This window comes from Mastigoproctus giganteus, chromosome 2, assembly GCF_048544385.1.
Source record: "Mastigoproctus giganteus isolate SK-2022 chromosome 2, ASM4854438v1, whole genome shotgun sequence".
Classification (NCBI taxonomy): Eukaryota; Metazoa; Arthropoda; class Arachnida; order Uropygi; family Thelyphonidae; genus Mastigoproctus; species Mastigoproctus giganteus.
The window spans coordinates 183,840,035-183,857,493 of record NC_143576.1 but is presented as its reverse complement, the minus strand read 5'-3'; the positions used below and the strand labels follow the sequence as shown (position 1 = coordinate 183,857,493).

The 17,459-nt window shown below is 37.6% G+C and overlaps 1 protein-coding gene across 1 annotated transcript in view; it reads left to right on the top strand.

Annotated features, from left to right (window-relative positions):
* Positions 1–11,989: 11,989 nt before the first annotated feature.
* The window catches only part of LOC150089821 (uncharacterized), a 256,206-nt gene continuing 250,736 nt past the window's right edge, over positions 11,990–17,459 (top strand). Inside the window, exon 1 of the mRNA XM_090390108.1 lies at positions 11,990–12,269. Within this exon, the coding sequence (XP_090246234.1) occupies positions 12,048–12,269 (222 nt within the window). The 5' untranslated portion in view covers positions 11,990–12,047. The remainder of the gene's footprint in view (positions 12,270–17,459) is intronic.

Sequence of the window (17,459 nt, the reverse complement as noted above, 5' to 3'; positions counted from 1 at the left end):
ATAAACCCGTTATCAACTGTAACGTCGTTAAGCTAAGTTCATTCGTGTTTCGTCTGAGATAAATATTCTTCGTTTTTATTTCTCTTTTATAGACTGTTTGTGGATTACGATGCAATATAACAATAAAGTAAATAAATAAATTTTCTCTTTTTACTCGTGGATGGGCTTGTAGGGTAAGAAGAGATTTTACGAAAATTACCGTTTTTATTTATATATATACAGACTTCTCGCTCACAGGGCACACAGACCCTAAATAATGGTGAGAGAAGACCCTAAATTTTGCGACTGTTCGCTAATTCTGTGCTTGTACAGTGACCCTAAGGCTACATTATTCTGCTGCTCCACAAATAAAATAGAGTATGTTCCTACATATCGACTTTTGAAGATCAAATAATTATCCTAAAATAATCGGTCGAGTTATATTCCGGATGCAAAAACCATTCCTCTAACATTTCACAAATTTGAAACTGCTTCGAAGCTTTTATAGTGGCCTATACTACGCCATCTAGCTGTCTTTCTTCCACCTTTATTAATACCATGGATGGCACGGATTTCAGACTATTATTTAACAGGTAAAGGTGACTGTTTTGGGGGGGGGGAATTCGCGAATTTTTCAACTTAAAGAAATTTAATTTACAGATCGCCCTGCCACTTATCTTTAAAAACATCGAAAACCATCTTGGACTTTCTATCTACATTAAATTGCCAATACCTTGACTCAATGAGTGAGAAGATTCGCACTAGATACGGAGACTCTCAAAAATATCTCTTATTTCTATGTCTATATCAAAACACACCTGGAATTTTACTTAGAGTTTGCTTACCGCAGGTTTTAACGTAATTGGGAAGCAGATGCACAGTTTCTTGAGCATCGTAGTGACTGATCGTAACCTAGCGTAAATTAATTACATTCGAAAAGTAACACGATTAACCACTGTATTTCCATTCCATTCCCCTTCCTTTCCTGACCCAGAATGCATCAAGAATTATCCAGGTAATCACTGGCATCTAAGGGCAGGGAATTCATCACACTCTTCAAAGGCACAGAATTGTCTGCATTACCTGTGTTTGAAAGACAAACTTCAAATACGCCATTTTATAAATTCGACAGTATCGATATCGGCCAGAAAGGGAAAGAGGTCGCGGTAAAAACATCTTTTTAAATTTTATTCATCTGGAAGTATTTGGGAAACGACCAGATAATAAACCGAACACACTGGTGTTCACTTTATTATCACACTAGAGCGTATGAAAACTTCAAAACACATGTTGATCATGGATCATATATTAATGCTTATTTGTCTTTTAGCATCTCAGTCCTTCAGTACTCTTTGGACATGTTGAAAAACATGTCCAAAGAGTTTACTCGTAATTAGCGTAGCATTACCGACTTAAAATTGAGTAAGGTTACCTGTTGACTAGTCTAAGAAAGTTAGAGGAACCCGATGGTTAGTTGATTGGAGCTGAACTCCAGAATTTGACTATGAACTTGCGTGCATGGTCAAATTCGGGACTGATTCAAGCAAAAGGAGTGTGGATTTTTTAATAGACTTTTATTTCTGGCTAGTGAAAAAAGGTTAGATTAGTTTACGCCAGTAATTCCGGACGGATTCAAGCAAAAGAAGCCACTTCATCTGGAGGTGTATCCATAATCTTGAGTATAACCGTTGATTGGTTCCACTTCAGCTGTACTGTTATTTATGTTGCTAAAAGAGCTGAACGCTTTTTCGAAGTAATGATGATTTGAACTGACGAAAATATTGGTACCTTGTTCATATCTGTTTAACTCACAGTTATCCTAGTTTGTTGTTAGATAATTTTAATTTTAGTATTGAGGCCCCTTTATTGAGGCCAATTCTCCACGAGACACAGCTTTAAGCTGTGTCTCGTAATTGTGATAATCAGTTGTATAATTGCGACAAAAAAAAAAAGGAAAGAAGCATGGAATTATTGGTTCGCTGGTAAATTCGTGTGGCTTATTTAGCTAGGAAGTCATGATAATAAATGTTAGATAAGCATGAGCATTTATAACCATTCTAAGTTTTTGTTATCTAAGCACTATGCATCGTGTGGGTCTACTTTTACAAGCTATAATAACGGTGAGATAAATTCAACTACAGGCAGACGTTATCAAGTGTTTCCTTATGCACAATCTGCTCATACATATTCAAAAGATAACTTGAACGCAGTACATGTTAATATAGTTAACGCTTAAAAGCATTACTGATTGCCTGCTTAAGTTGAAGTTACGTACGTTTCAGTGGTGACTGGGCTCAAATTTTATTAGGGCATTCACACAATTTGTGTAACAGCGTGAGTATTGTGATTTCAGTAACATCTATAAACATGAAGTATCGATTTGAACATGAATTTATCGATTTAATAGGGTTCCTCATTTTAAAAATCGACCAATTAATGTATTTTACTTGGCCCACCATTATGGTTTTTAGTCCAATATAGCATTCGTTATTTGGGTGCGGACTATCGATGGGAGGTTCATATAAAATTGAAATATGGAAGTTAATTCGTAGATTCTTTTAATAAAAGTGTAATGATTAAATTAAAATATGAAACACTAAATGGAATTACACATCAATGAAAATTCTATAAGCGAAACCCAGATGAGCTATTCGCATCTAAAAAAAATTAGCAAAGCTTATCTCTTTTTGTAGATCTGTTTCTAGATTACACAAACTAAGAAAGCTCACAAACTAATGAAAGTAACATTTGATATACCAAATAGGTGGTACTTCACTCAAAGTGGTGGTGAAGAACGAAAGAGATGTAGGGGTAATTGTTCTGTCTAACATGAGGTTCTCTGAGGTGTGCAGACAGGCTGCTAGCACAGCTCACGGGGTTTATGATATACAGGAATTTTAAATGCAGAGGTAAGGTGATATCACGTGGTAAAAGGCAATAGTTGGGCCTCATATCTTGATTGCTGCATACAGGTCTGGAAGCCTCGTTTTAGGAAGGTTAGTTGGTTGGTTGTTTTAGGATTTTATGGCGCATTAGCGTCTAAGGCTATAATGCGCCAAGTAAAATTTAGGACTGATTTGGATCTGGTGAACGAGTTCAGGGAAGAAACAACGAGAATTAGTGAAGGGCACTAGCATATGCTCTTCCCAGGAAAGGCTTCAGTTCTGCAAATTGCAGGGTCTGGAAACAAGGCACCTGCGAGGAGAACTGATTGAGGTGTTTAAGACGTTAAATGGATTGAGTAAACTTAATGCTATTCTAACTCTTTCTAAGACAACGCACGCAAGGGGGAAACAAAAATTTAAATTAAAAAAGGCTCGGTGCATGATAGATGTGCCGAGATTTGCTTTCAGTCAGGGAGTGATTGAGTGTTGGATCAAACTTCCATCTAGTATTGAGAAAGTAGGTGGTTTGAATAAATTTATGGATGAATTAGACAAATTATTAGAAGGAATGTGCAGATGTGGCGAGTAGTTCCCCCTCCCCTTGGCTGATGCTGTTTAAACTTGCTTCCTTGCATTATTTGCTAATATTAATACTCTTTAATTAGCTAATCCTTTATTTTTCACATTTTACAGGCTCAGAATAGACATCATATTAAACTTCTTTGTTTAAAAATTACTAGGAAATCCTACTTGCGTGACAAGTTTCTCAGTAATAATAATAATAATAATAATAATAATAATAATAATAACCTCAAAACTCAAAGAAGGAAGGAAGAACCTGTTTGTATATGGATGACATATACAAACAGGTTCTTCCTTATACATCAGGTGGGTTCCTCATCCATATACATCAGGTGGGTTCCTCACCCACCTGATGTATATGGATGACATCAAGCTCTACGCGGGAACCGAGAAATACCTTCAGCAACTACTCCGAGAAGCAACTTTAGCAACAACTGAAGAATTCAGCAATGATATTAAGATGCAATTTGGTCTAGACAAATGCAAGTCCCACGGATTGCGTCAGGGAAAATTAGTCACCCGAAACTACCAGCTGGAGAGTGGTAAAGAGATCGAAGCCATGGCAGAGAGAGGGGCCTACAAATACTTGGGGATGATGCAGACTCCGCAGTTATAGCACACGGAAATTAAGGCCTGCCTGACCGAAAAATACCATCAGAGACTCAGAAGCCAGCTGAAAGGAGGGAACACAGTTAAAGCCATAAACAGCTATGCAGTCCCAGTGCTAACATACTCCTTCGGGGTCATAGATTGGACTAACACCGAGCTGGAGGATATCATGAGAAAGACAAGGACAATGATGGCCAACACCATCCGAAATCTGCCGTGGAGAGACTGACAATTGCCCGGGAAGAAGGAGGAAGGGGCCTGATAGACCTCATTGAGCAACAGAAGACAGCGATAGTTAATCTGAAGGATTACTTCCAGAAGCACATAGCAGCACTACAGAAGGCCATATGGAAGATGGACAAGCGGTATACCCACTGAACCTAAGCGAGGAGCTCCCCCCCAACCAGGAGGCACAAACGAAACTAGAAAGATGGGCAGAGAAGCCACTCCATGGCAGACACTACAATGATCTCCATTAAAACCACTGCATTGTAAGCAATTAGATAAAATTGCTTACAATGCATGGCTCACGAGCGGGACGCTCTTCCCCGAGACTGAAGGATTCATGCTCGCCATCCAAGACCAGGTAATCAACACCAGGAACTATAGAAAATACATCGCCAAGGAGCCCGGAGTGTTCGATGACACATAACGACGATGCCACCTGGCCTCAAAAATGATCCAACACATCACCGCAGGATGCAAGGTGACCACCCAGACTGAGTACACTCATAGACACGACCAGGTAGCCAGAATAATACATCAGAAGCTAGCAAGGAAATACCAGTTGATCGAAGAAAGTGTACCGTATTACAAGTACGAACCTGAGGGAGTACCAGAGACCCCAACCCACAAATTATTGGACCACGCCATAATAACGGATAGGACAATCCCGCACAGCAGACCGGACATAATCCTTGCGGACAAGAAGGAAAATTCTACCTATTTAATTGACATAACGGTACTGAATACTGGCAACCTGCAGAAAACCCATGGGGAAAAAATCAGGAAGTATACGAACCTAAGACAGGAGATCAAAGAGATGTAGCATATGCAACAAGTAACGACCGTCCCGATCATCGTGTCAACCACAGGTATAGTGCCAAAGACCCTACATAACAGCCTAGCAGCAATAGGTCTCCCAGGGACCACCTACAAGGAACTCCAGAAAGTCGCAATCCTGAACACCTGTAGGACAGTCAGACAGTTCCTTGAACAACAGTAACACCATACATGACAACAACCACCCTGTGTACTTGGCAGCAATACCCGTCACGAGGCGGAACTCCCAATCAGGGAGAAATAATATCAGAGCAATAATAATAATAACTACCTGTTTCACCAACATCCTTGTAAATTGTGAATAAATTCGGCAAATTTTCTTAACCCTATGCTGAAGGTGACAGGACAGAAATTTGGAAAGATTCAGAAGACAAAATAACAAATAATCTATTTCACCAATGAATAAAACATATTGAAAGATTGTGCTGATTTTCCAACTCACGCTTAGCGTAGATGAAAATTTAAATTTTGAGACTGTCCGCACTGAACTGCAACAATAGGTGGCGCAGTGATTTTACGGATATAAAATCCATAAAAAGAGAGAGAGAGAGACTTTGTAGCATTATTTTCTTTTTATTATGTTTTTACCGTTGTTAAAATTAGTTATATTGTTATTGCCATACTTTTACAACTCACTCTTAGGGTCTACTTATGTAGGACGCCAAGAAAGTATCTACATCTGTTTTGTTTCACTGATCAAAATTAGTTAGATCGATGAAGTTTGTTATAAAAAAAGTATTTCCGAACTTTTCCAGCAGCGAAAAGGGTTTCATGTCATTGAGATTAAATTGCTGGCTTCCCATAATGGTGTACAGTTTCATTTTAGTGGTGTTGTTATTGATATAAGTCCTTGAGCAATGGATTAAAATTCACTATTCGGAGTATTCAGTTGTGGAATTAGGGCGTTGAGAGCGGAGAAGTTTTCCAGGATGCAAAAATATTATTATGTTGCCGAAAGTGATCTAAGTGTTATCAGACACTGGTACGATTTTTCATAGATTGTACAGAGGGTTTTTTTTTTTTTTTTTTTTTTGCATAACGGGATTTTGAGATAATTTGTTTGACTAAACTCATTAGGCCTAAGCATTTTGATTCGAATCACAATTTCTTCATTACGGGATTTTCTTATTTCGTGGGATTAAAAATTTATTTATTTTTATTTAAAAAAAAAATAACAACACTGATTAAATGGGCGGATGGGCGTTTATTCAAATTTCCTTTAGAATGTATATGTATACTGTAATTTATACGACATTTTGGGATGACAAAGTAACGAGCTTGTAAGAATAAAGTGTAACAATTAATGTTTGTTAGATCACTGGGTTCACGGTTAAATGACGTCATGTGGATGGCGTCGTGTGGTCATGAAGGGAAACTTCACTCACGAGTATACAGTGGATGCTGCGCTAGTGGTGGCGCTGGTCTTCGAGGGGTTATTTCGTGAGGGAGTTCCCCCTCAATTAGGGGCAAAAGGAGAAGCCATTGTTCTAATGATGTGTTTACAAGAAGCAAGACACGAACAATGGATGATTTCATCCACAAAGTAGAAAGTTATTAAAATGCCAAATTTAATCGAATACATTTTATAATTAGCGAAGATGGGGTTATCTGAGGGCGAATTAATGTATATTACTCTCCCCCCCTTGAGATTTATTTCCCTACTAGTGTAACAAAAAAAAAAGGAGGAAAAATAAGCTTATTATTATCGTCATTCCAAGTAAAATATTTAAATAATTAAACGTAGAACTATCAATTTTTTTTCAGTTTTGACTTACATTAGCTTTCATTTCAGTACATACATTGTACTGATATGAAAGCTACGATGTATATTTAAGGAATGCATACAGGGTATCCATAAACCTCCTTTACAAAACTAAAACGTTATTGCGAAAATCGGGTACAAATGGTTTCGGGTTTGATATTGTACAAATCCGAAACCATGTCCAGGTGATAGAGTTTTAATTAGAAGTGTTTGATATGGACAGCTTTAGATACTCTGCAGATGTCCCACCTATAATCCAATTCCTCCCATACATGGCGCAATATATCTCTGTCAATACGGCCGATTACTTCAAGAATGCGTTAAGTTCCATAATGGTTCCTGGCACAAGTGGGAACATACACGTGGTCTTTCACATATCCCCAGAGAGTAATATCTAAAGGTGTCGGATCAGAGGATCGTGAGAGTCACAAAATCGGTCCTCTTCTTATCCACTTATCAGGAAATACTGTATTTGGGTATGTACGAACTTCTTCGTGGTAGGCGGAGCTCCATCTCGTTCGAAAATCAAATATCCATCATTTTTATCCTGCAATTGCGGCATAAGGAAATTCTGCAGCATGTCTACGTACTGGACGCTTGTGAAACCTTTCTTCCAAAGAAGAAAGGTTTGTGCGCCTTCTTGAGGTTGGTAAAATCCGCCATGATCACAGTTTTGCGATTATGCTTCTGTATACTACAGTGTGCACATTTTCCCGTCAGTGAATAAAAACTTGAAAATATCCTCTTTCACCCTGAAGTGATTTTAGGTTTGAATCTTGCTCATTATTCGCATAATGACGTTTTAGTTTTGTGAAGGAGGTCTGTGGACATCGTGAATTTCACGCTGCAACGACTTTTTAGAAATAGTAGCATAAAAGGCTTTTAATTAGGATCGTTATTTACTTTTAAAAACTTAACTGAACTCAGGAGTGAAGGAAAGAGCTAGCCCATCTACGCGAAACAGTGTAATGCCCATCATATGACCGAAGTTTACGTCAGTATAATAGCAGCAAAGCATTTGTATAATCAATTTAGTATATTATTGTTCTCTTAATATGCTGAAATATCAAATGTTATTATCCTCAAAAATAAAAAAATCCCGGTGGTTGAATAGAAAAGTAAATGATTGGATCATAAACAAGGAATGCAAAAAGAGCTAATTACTTAGTAGCAAAAAAGTATGTGGAGGTTTGCACTTCCCTACAGAAATCACTCTGTTGTGTCAGGACCCATCGACTAAATCCATTACTAAAGTAAACTGTCAACTTGATATTAAGCTTGGAGCTGCACAGCTCTGTGTTTCGTCTCCTTTGCTTATTAGTGTCTGTTTAGAAGAAATCATAAGTAATTGTGTGCTGGTGGAGTAACGTAATTTATGCAAATTATACGGCACTCTAAACCGCGATGTTGGATCTGGTAGAAACTTTTGGAAAAGGTTGCATTTTAATATAAATAACTATAAAAGTTTAATAAGTTCAAGCGCAACAAGAAGCTCATAGTATCTTTATAAAAGTAATTTAAAAAATAATAATGTAAACATAATTAAAAAAAAAGTAGACTGCCAGTAACTTCGTGATTATATTATCACATACACTGTGTTGCCACTTTATTAGATACACCCCTGCTATGCACACAAATGGTTTGTCCCACAACGTTGCAAGTCACATGCAAAAAGACCACAGTTGTGGATATAAATGCAGCAGAACAACCTTTCTGTTATCAGTTAAGCGTACAAACCGTAGCAAGAATGGGGAAAAGGAGTGATCTAACGGACTTCGAACGTGGCATGGTAGTAGATGCAAGACGTGCTGGACAAAGCATCTCTGAAACGGCAGTTCCCTTTTACTTTTCACGCACCACAGTTTCAAGGGTGTATCGAGAATGGTGCAACGAACAGAAAACATCCTCTCAACGGCACTCCTGTGGAAGAAAATCGCTTGTTGATGAGAGAGGTCAGAAGAGGATGGCTAGAATTGTGCAAGCAAACAGACGGGCCACAATGTCGCACATCACGTCAGAATACAACCTTAGTGCGCAGAACAAAATATCGCAACGGACCACTAGTCGCACTTTGTCGCGAATGGGTTACAACGGCCGAGGGGCACATTGCTTACCTTTGTTATCAATGAAGAACAAGAGAGCACGCCTCGTGTGGGAACAGCAACATCAGCACTGAACTATTGAGGATTGGAAAACAATTGCTTGATCTGACGATTCGAAGTTCCTGGTGCATCATGTAGATGGAAGGAATTTGGTGAAAACAGCATGAATCCATGGTCCCGTCATGTCTGATGACTACTGTGCAAGGTGGTGGGGAATGTTTTCTTCTCACACGTTGGGTCCATTGATACCAATAGATTCACGCCTGAATGCCACATCGTACCTAAACATCGTTGCTGACCAAGTGCATCCGTTCACGTTGACAGTTTATCCTCAGTCAGATGGTTACTTCCAGCAGGATAATGCACCGGTGCACAAAGCCCGAATCACTACAGAATGGTTCCAGGAACATGACAGTAACTTTTCGTTGCTGCAGTGGTCCGCTCAGTCCCTGGATCTCAATCCTATTGCACATCTTTGGTATGAGCTGGAAAGGGCTGTTCGCTGCAGGCCTACACCCCGTAGAATCTCAAGGAACTGCGTGACACATTCGTGTCTGCACGATACTCCATTCCTGCACAACGTTTTCAGCATCTTGTTCAATCTATGCCTAGACGAATTCAGGCTGTTTTGAAGGCTAAATGAGGCTCAACACGCTACCAGGTAGGGGTATCTAATAAAGTGGCAGCACAGTGTATGTATTGCAGAATATAATAATGCCAAAAAATTGTTATATATATAAAACCGTTATTTTATAAAGGGACTCCCTTTTTAGAGAAAATGGCAACGTACTGAGTATGATGAGATGTATTATTAAGATTATTACTATATTTAATACGACTGATATACCATGTGAAATTAGTAATTTAGTTTATTAAGCTATTCGCCTAAACTACTATACATTAGGGTGACGTTGCAGCTTACCACTACCCATTATCAGACAATCAATGCTGCTAACAGAGTCCTCTTGGAAACAGACAGTAAAAGGCGCTTTTACTGTCTGTTTCCCTGTCAAGAAATTGTGCACCCTTCCATAGGCGTCATTTAAGCCAAAAATGTTGCGGGGGGAGTATTTGCTCCCCTGCACCTCCCTCTATGCTACTGGTTGCTAACTCACTATACTATCACTGAGGGCTGTACAACATGCATATGTGTTCATTCCCTTTACAGTTTCAATTTCAGCATTGCTATCTTATAACTCATCCGAATTCACTCTAAGTAACCGGTTCTTGCAAGACTCCCGTTCTTACGAATCTTCCGCATCCAGCTGCGCAAATTTTCCACATACATAACGCTGTCAGGACAAACTCAAATTTCCCGATTAATTTAAATAGCAGTTGTCCCCCACACCAAATAAAAATACTAAATAATTATACATTGTTCTTGATTGCTGAAAACTGCCATTTTTTTTAAGTATTACAAACATATTACAGTGTGGAGTGCAGCAATCAATGCGCAACGTTGTATCGTGTTGCCATCTTTTGAGAATACTCTTAGCTAACTTCCTATGATTTTTGAAGCCGTAGCAATAATTGTGATACTTTTTAAATTCAATTTGAAGAATTTGTTACTTGAACGCGCCTCATACGTTGCCTGATTTATAGCATGATTGGTCAGGGGACAAGCCATGTATTTTATGATGAAAGTCATTCTACGATTAGCGGGGATGGGAAGGAAGAACATTACCATTATTACTGATTCAATTTTTACTTCATTCTGATTAAATTTCGACTATTTTAAACTAAGAAATTCGACTTCTGACAGTGTCCTCGGGGTATCACAGTTGGTGTAATCACCATCCTCCCCACACTGGGTGGAAAAGACCTGAGGTCGAAAACCGTCAATGACGCGAGGGTAGCATGGTGTTTTGATTTTGGAAACTCGGTAGTTTCGTTAGAGATGCTGAACAATGCGTTCCTCAAAACAACCAAGCTTACAAGATTCAAACTTCGAAAGGTGTGAATAAGCTGCCACGTCAACCTATAATGACTAACATCATTAAACCAAAATATAAATTTAAGATATCATCTTAAATTAAGCATAACTTAATCTTTCCAGTCCGCTTGCATTCGAATCCCTTCTCGCGGGATAATCTTTTACCGGCTTTTTCAACCAGTGGCCGAGTTAGCCGGTCTCGTGATAGTAGCACGTTCTTTTCTTCTAAAAAATAGGTAAATTGATCAAAACACACACCCAGTTTAAAAATACGATATTCTAATTCCTCATAGCTTTAGATGCCTGCAACCCACTGCCGCTACTAAACTGCTTTATTCTTTTTTTTCTTCTTAGAATTAAAAAGGAAATTTTTAAATTATATGACCTCCTCCTACAAACTGTATGCTGTCTTACTAATCAGGAATGAATATACTGAATGAGATGGATTATTTGTTTACAAACAGAGACATTTAGAAGACTATCTCTCTCTCTCTCTCTCTCTCTCTCTCTCTTCTCTTATTATGAAGATTGAGTTCGATTTTGTTTCCGGGCAAGCAGAGAGAAGGAGCGAATGAGTTTTTGCTATATATTCTAAATGAAAGCCTTTTAAGTACTCAGGATTTTAGTCATGTCTTTTTATCTTATCTGTTAAATGAGACATTTTCTTCTCTGATGTTATCCATCAAGAAATGAATAAAAATAACAGCCGAATTAATTGGGTGGAACAACACGGGATATTAAACCAGCTAGGATTTGAACACTGGCATCGCTTTAATTGTTTTCATTGCGGAGACTCGCATTTCTAAAATTACTCCCAAACTTCTCGTTTTTCACGTTAAAACTACTGAAGAACTGAACTGCTTCTTTGCCTGCTATTTTAGGTTTCGCATGAATAGCTAAGCGTTACATTACACACACACACATCCGGGCCGCTGTGAAAGCACGTGCATTTTTTTTTTTTTTCCTTATCATAAACATCACACCCACCCCTACGGCATTCTTACACTTTATACTACTACTATTCTACGCATGCGTATCGAATAGCATTCTTTACCACCTGGAAGTGTCCTGTTAACACACATTTAACAAGCTCGAGCTAAGGAGCAAAGTGACGACTGTTACATAAAGTAAACATGATCGGAGCGAACCACGAGGTCGGAGTAGCCGTTCTTGTAGTTGTCGTCGGGTTTGTTACCTGTGATATTATTAACCTGAGCGGTAAAATCCAGTCAGATAACGTCGGAAGAGCTTACCTTGATGACTTAAATGTTAAATTGGGCCTTTCCCAGTCAATTATCACCGAAGCATCTTGGAATTATGCGACAAATATTACCGAGGAAAATGAACAAGCAGTGGTAAGTCTGTACATCTTCTTTATTGCATTATCCACTTTCAAGGTTTTGTATTTTAGAGAGCTTAAAAACATGAATTTCAAAGTTTTTTTTTTTTCTCTACTGTTATGTTTAGCAGCGTACAAATGTATTTTTATCTTCTGTTGGGTGGATTTTCTTTTTGGATCTTTAAGGTCTTAGCTGGAATAAAAACGCATATTGGAATGTAAAAAGAAGGTAATAAATTCCTGAATCTGAAGGGAGTCTAAGAGTTCCGCAAGATTCTGATTACTCCATATCTGTTTTTAAGACAGGAAAATTAGGACAAGTGACATCGCCTACTGCGATGCATCTATAGATAGAATCCTGTTACAGCAATGATACAGCAGTTGTCGGGGGTACATCCAAGAGAAACGTGGAATGAAATACTTAATGCGTCCTTTAAGCTGACCTTGCAGTTCACGAGAGTTTAAGGGTTCTCTTTAAAGAAATAAAGGTACACTTAACGGGACCTTGAGTTTGAATTAACTTAATGCCCGAACATCTTTGAGAGGTAATTCGAAAACTAGTAATATACAAGTGCACCGAACTGTTCCCCTTTCATTAATGGACTTTTCCAACCTAGTATCCGTGTTATATGAATACTACATTTACGTTTCGTAACAAATGGAATTTCCTCAGTTCGATGTATATGAAATTAATGTAGCAGTGTATGAATGTAGTCTCGTATAATTTCTACATTAATTCATTCAGACATTAGTAAATCATTTGAGTTTATGTATACGTTGCAGGTATTCTTTAAATTACAATGCGTGTAAGAGACAAAATGCGGTATAATACGGACGTTTTCAAACTTTGCGATATCACGATCCTATAAAGTGATAAATGAATTTGTGTGACCCCTCCATAAATAAAACCAACGATTTTGTTTGGGTTACAGTTGGACAAGAAATAATATGCCACTTATTAATAATTAAACTTTAATCTGCATCGAATAAAACAATGGTACAATCCTATAACTTTATAAAATAAAGCATCGAAAATAAAGTTGTTGCGCGCGACACGCAGTTTGAAACCCCCTGATATAATATATATATATATATATACACTCATGTACAGAATATTAAGAATGAAAACAACTTAAAAGTTAGGTAGTGTAAAAGGAAATGGAGAAAATGTGATATCGGATATAGGCCTATACATGTATATAAACGAGGATGCCAGTTTTTAAGATTTAGTTCATAGGACTGTCACAAACTCTCATCCAAACGTAGTGATGAGTTCTGCATTAGACGAAATGGAACTGAACTTTTCTGAAGTATTTCACCATTTTCTCTCGGAATTTTTGTTATTGTTTCTTTCGATAAGCAAAAATGTGCATTTCTTCATTCAAGTAGTGCATTCCATTGATAACCATCACAAATTTTACCATTCTGTTCAAACAAACCGGAATTTTATTTGAAAAAAATAAAATTTGCTTTTGTGTTGGTGAGTACGCATTTTTGAATACAATATCAGGAAACGGACATAATGATGCGTGTCCAGGTCATGGCTTTTACTTGGTGACACGCTCGCGCACACTCGCGTTTTTTAGCGTTTGTCGGAAAATCAGAAAAAAATTCGTTATAGTTTTCAAAGGAATGCTTTACTCGTACTTGAATGAAGAAATAAGAATAAATAAAAATTCTGCTCGGAAATGTCAAAAATACTGTCCGAAAAGGTTTCATTGTAGTAGAATCGAACCATGTGCAGATGATCATGACCGTAATCGGATGGATTTTATTCTTCTTCAGATAATTATAAATAAATGAATATTTTAAATGCGCAGTGTTACTCTTAGCTAATGATGTATTCTTGGAAACCTGGGCATAAAGCGGTATATTTTCCATACATTTAATACTATAAATCTAATATACCTTCCAAGTAGAAAAATATATATAAATTTCCAAAAATCTGTAAGCATTCTTCCCAGAAAATATTATGTTGGCCCAATAGCATCCATGGAAGAACTGGTCACTTTCCCTACTTATTCTGTGAGGAAGGTTACTGAGAATATATGAAAAATTACTTAGATTCAAGATTAAAATGGTGAATCCATGCCTCATCTGTATTAATCAGTCTGGAAAAGATGTAATCGTGGCATGTGATGCAAGAAAGCAAGCGTATGAGCTTATGTAGCATCAGACAAAAAAAAATTCATACAACCATTCCCTCTAAATGTTTGTCCAGTTCTTCCTTGAATTTATTTAAGCTATCAACTTCCACAACGACAGATGGAAGTTTGTTCCAGCAATTAACCACTTGCTGGCTAAAGGAAAATTCCGCTCATCTGTTCTACAACTGTCTTTCCTCAATTTGAATTATCCTGGTTATAGTTTCATATACGATTAGTGAAGATTCTGTATTCAGATTTGCCTTTGCATCTTTTAGAAAAGTAATAGTCAACGCACTTAGCAATCAGGCAGAAACCTCATTCAAGTGCAATTAGTTTTGAATGATGTTTTCTCAGACGGACTTCATGAACCATTTTGCGAATTGCTACACGGCGCGTGGCCATGACCAGTACTTTCACTCATTATCCTCTATCATAGCAATTGTAGTGCGTCCTGGAATTCTTGCATCACGAGCACTAACATCCCACTTGAATGCCCTGTGCTACTCTGCAACAGTCCTATAGAACGGACAGTTTTCTCCACATATTGCACTCGTCTCATCTTAGCTCACATTTCGTTTCAAGCATCTGCTTTAGGCTGTGCAACAAAACAAGAAACAATTTGTAGAGTTACTATTGTGCCATATAGACTACTGTACGGCTATTTGGTGGTAGTTAAAAAAGAAAAAATGCTCTTCCACAGTTGTTCAGTAAATGCGGATCTTGGCTGAACAAGATCCTTGTTTCTTCTTACAGTAACTAATAATTAAGTTAGTAGTACTTTGGTCCCTATGAAGTTTGTAATACAAAAATTTATAATATCCGTAGAAGATATGAAATTACCAATCAAAATCAATTAATTTTCATCATAATTATGCTATGATGTTATTAGATTTTCCATTGATAATAATCAGTAATTCACGTGTCTAATCAGGACCGATAGCTGCCGTAAATCAAACTGCAATATAGTATAGACGTTAAAACCAAAACTTTTTCTTTTTAACATTTTATAATGTAATACCAATGCGTGATCCTGAATTTTAAAAATCATTTTTAAATAAATTTTACAAAAAAACCCACATCATCAAATTTCTCGGGTTAGAGTACCGGATCCTCAAATGGCTTAACAGAATTACAGGGAGACAGTATACCGATCTCTAGATCGGTGCTCTACTCGAATTTAGACGTGATGCCTTGGAAACATCAGATTGCTGCCCAAAATGTTCTAACACTTACTAAACTCATAACCGGACACATAAATGCCCTCAGAATGGACGACAACGTTAAGACTTCAAGGAGAGCAGGACGCTACCAGACGGACCCTCGGCTTCCTTTTCAAATAGGGCTAGACAATCTAGGTCGACTAAGTGCTATGTTCCCCGGAAAGGCTATCCAGCTCATCAACAGACTAGCGATTGATTTCTTTAAAATCTTTCTTGGATTTTTTTTTCTTTTTAATTTGCATACATCTTAAAAAAGAAATGTTCTTTCTATTGGAGAAAAACGCCGTTTAAAAGATCAGTAGAGTTTGACCCGAATTTCAATTAGACTGTAAATCCGAAAATTTCTTTGTCCGTCCGAATATGTAATAACTCTACTTCCAGTGGATGGATTTTCATTAAATTAAGTATTCTTCATGGAGAAAGCATTAATGTCGATGTTGATCTCCAGCCCAATCATGCGTTGGTAGCCGTCGATACGTAGTCCTTTATTTATCTTTTCCTGAATTGTACGAAGGGTATCCGCACCATCTGATATGACAAAGTTTAATGCCGTCTGTATAGGATGAGAAGTCCGAATTTTTTGTCTAACTTTGATGTACTAACAAACAAAAATGCACTGCTTTGATTTTCGATTTCTTTGGATATTTAAATATTCTTGTTGAATGGATAAAATAGCTGGAATGGAAATTCTATTGAATGAAAATTTCACGTAAAGAAACAGGACGTCCAGCTCCTTTTCCCATGAAGGGGACGTTGGAGTTTGTCGGACTTTTTATTAATAACTATCTTCATACTATGTATATTCTAAGATCTATGGCTAAAACAATGATTTACAAGATCGGAATAAGTAAGCTTTTCGAAAACTTTAAGTAATGAGCATCCAATAAAAATTGATCACAAGTGTCTAGAGTGCTTGGTGTGTTTAACCTTCCGGATCGGTTTCACTTGTATATTGGCTGCAGACAGATATCTAGGTCTCCATTATCTCTTGGAAGGTACAGAGCAGGAGGGGGGGTCTATTAAGATTGCGCTACGACCTTCAAAATGATTAAACGGAAGCCGTGTGTGTCGACCGTTTATTTTATTTATTTATTTTTGGCAACTCATTTACTACTTTTATTCGTGTCGTTTCCTTAGAGCTGGTGAGATGCTGCCCTTCTTTCAAAGGGCAGGAAGTGACGCCATCAGTGGTGTAATTCATCAAATCAGTGATTTGAATCTCAAGATGAGAAATGCTAAAGACATTCTAATATAGTTAGGGAAGGACGTTACGTGGTTGTTACCCATTTAAGTATATATTAGTTTAGGCTATGCTTAAATAAAATTTATATTAATAACTCCACGTGGTATAAGAGTGGTTAATTATACATTAATAATTCTTAAATGGCTAAAGACATTAATTTGACATTTAAACGTTTTGGTATCATTCATTGTGCAGTTCCAGTTCTGTCTTCTGAGGAAATGACACGATTGTTCGAACAGCATTGATGGGTGTGGGGCATCACGTTATAAATAAATGGTACACAACTTCTATGGACAGTTGTTTCTTCATAAATGTTTAGTTCATAGTTCGACAGTATGGAGAAAGTAATAGGAAGCAATCCATAGTGAGATTGTCGTGATTTGAAAGGAAATTGACCATGTAAAGAGTCTGCTCAAAATAAATACCCTTTGGGAGGGCAGTGGTAGTATAGCTACTTTCGTTTACCGAAAAAAAATAGGTCTGTCTTACAGCGAGGTCAGCACGTATATCATATTGTTCTCTCAAAAATCGGTTCTTCATCCTTACAAACCGAATACATGCAATTTACAGACATGCTACACGGGGGCCCTATGGTC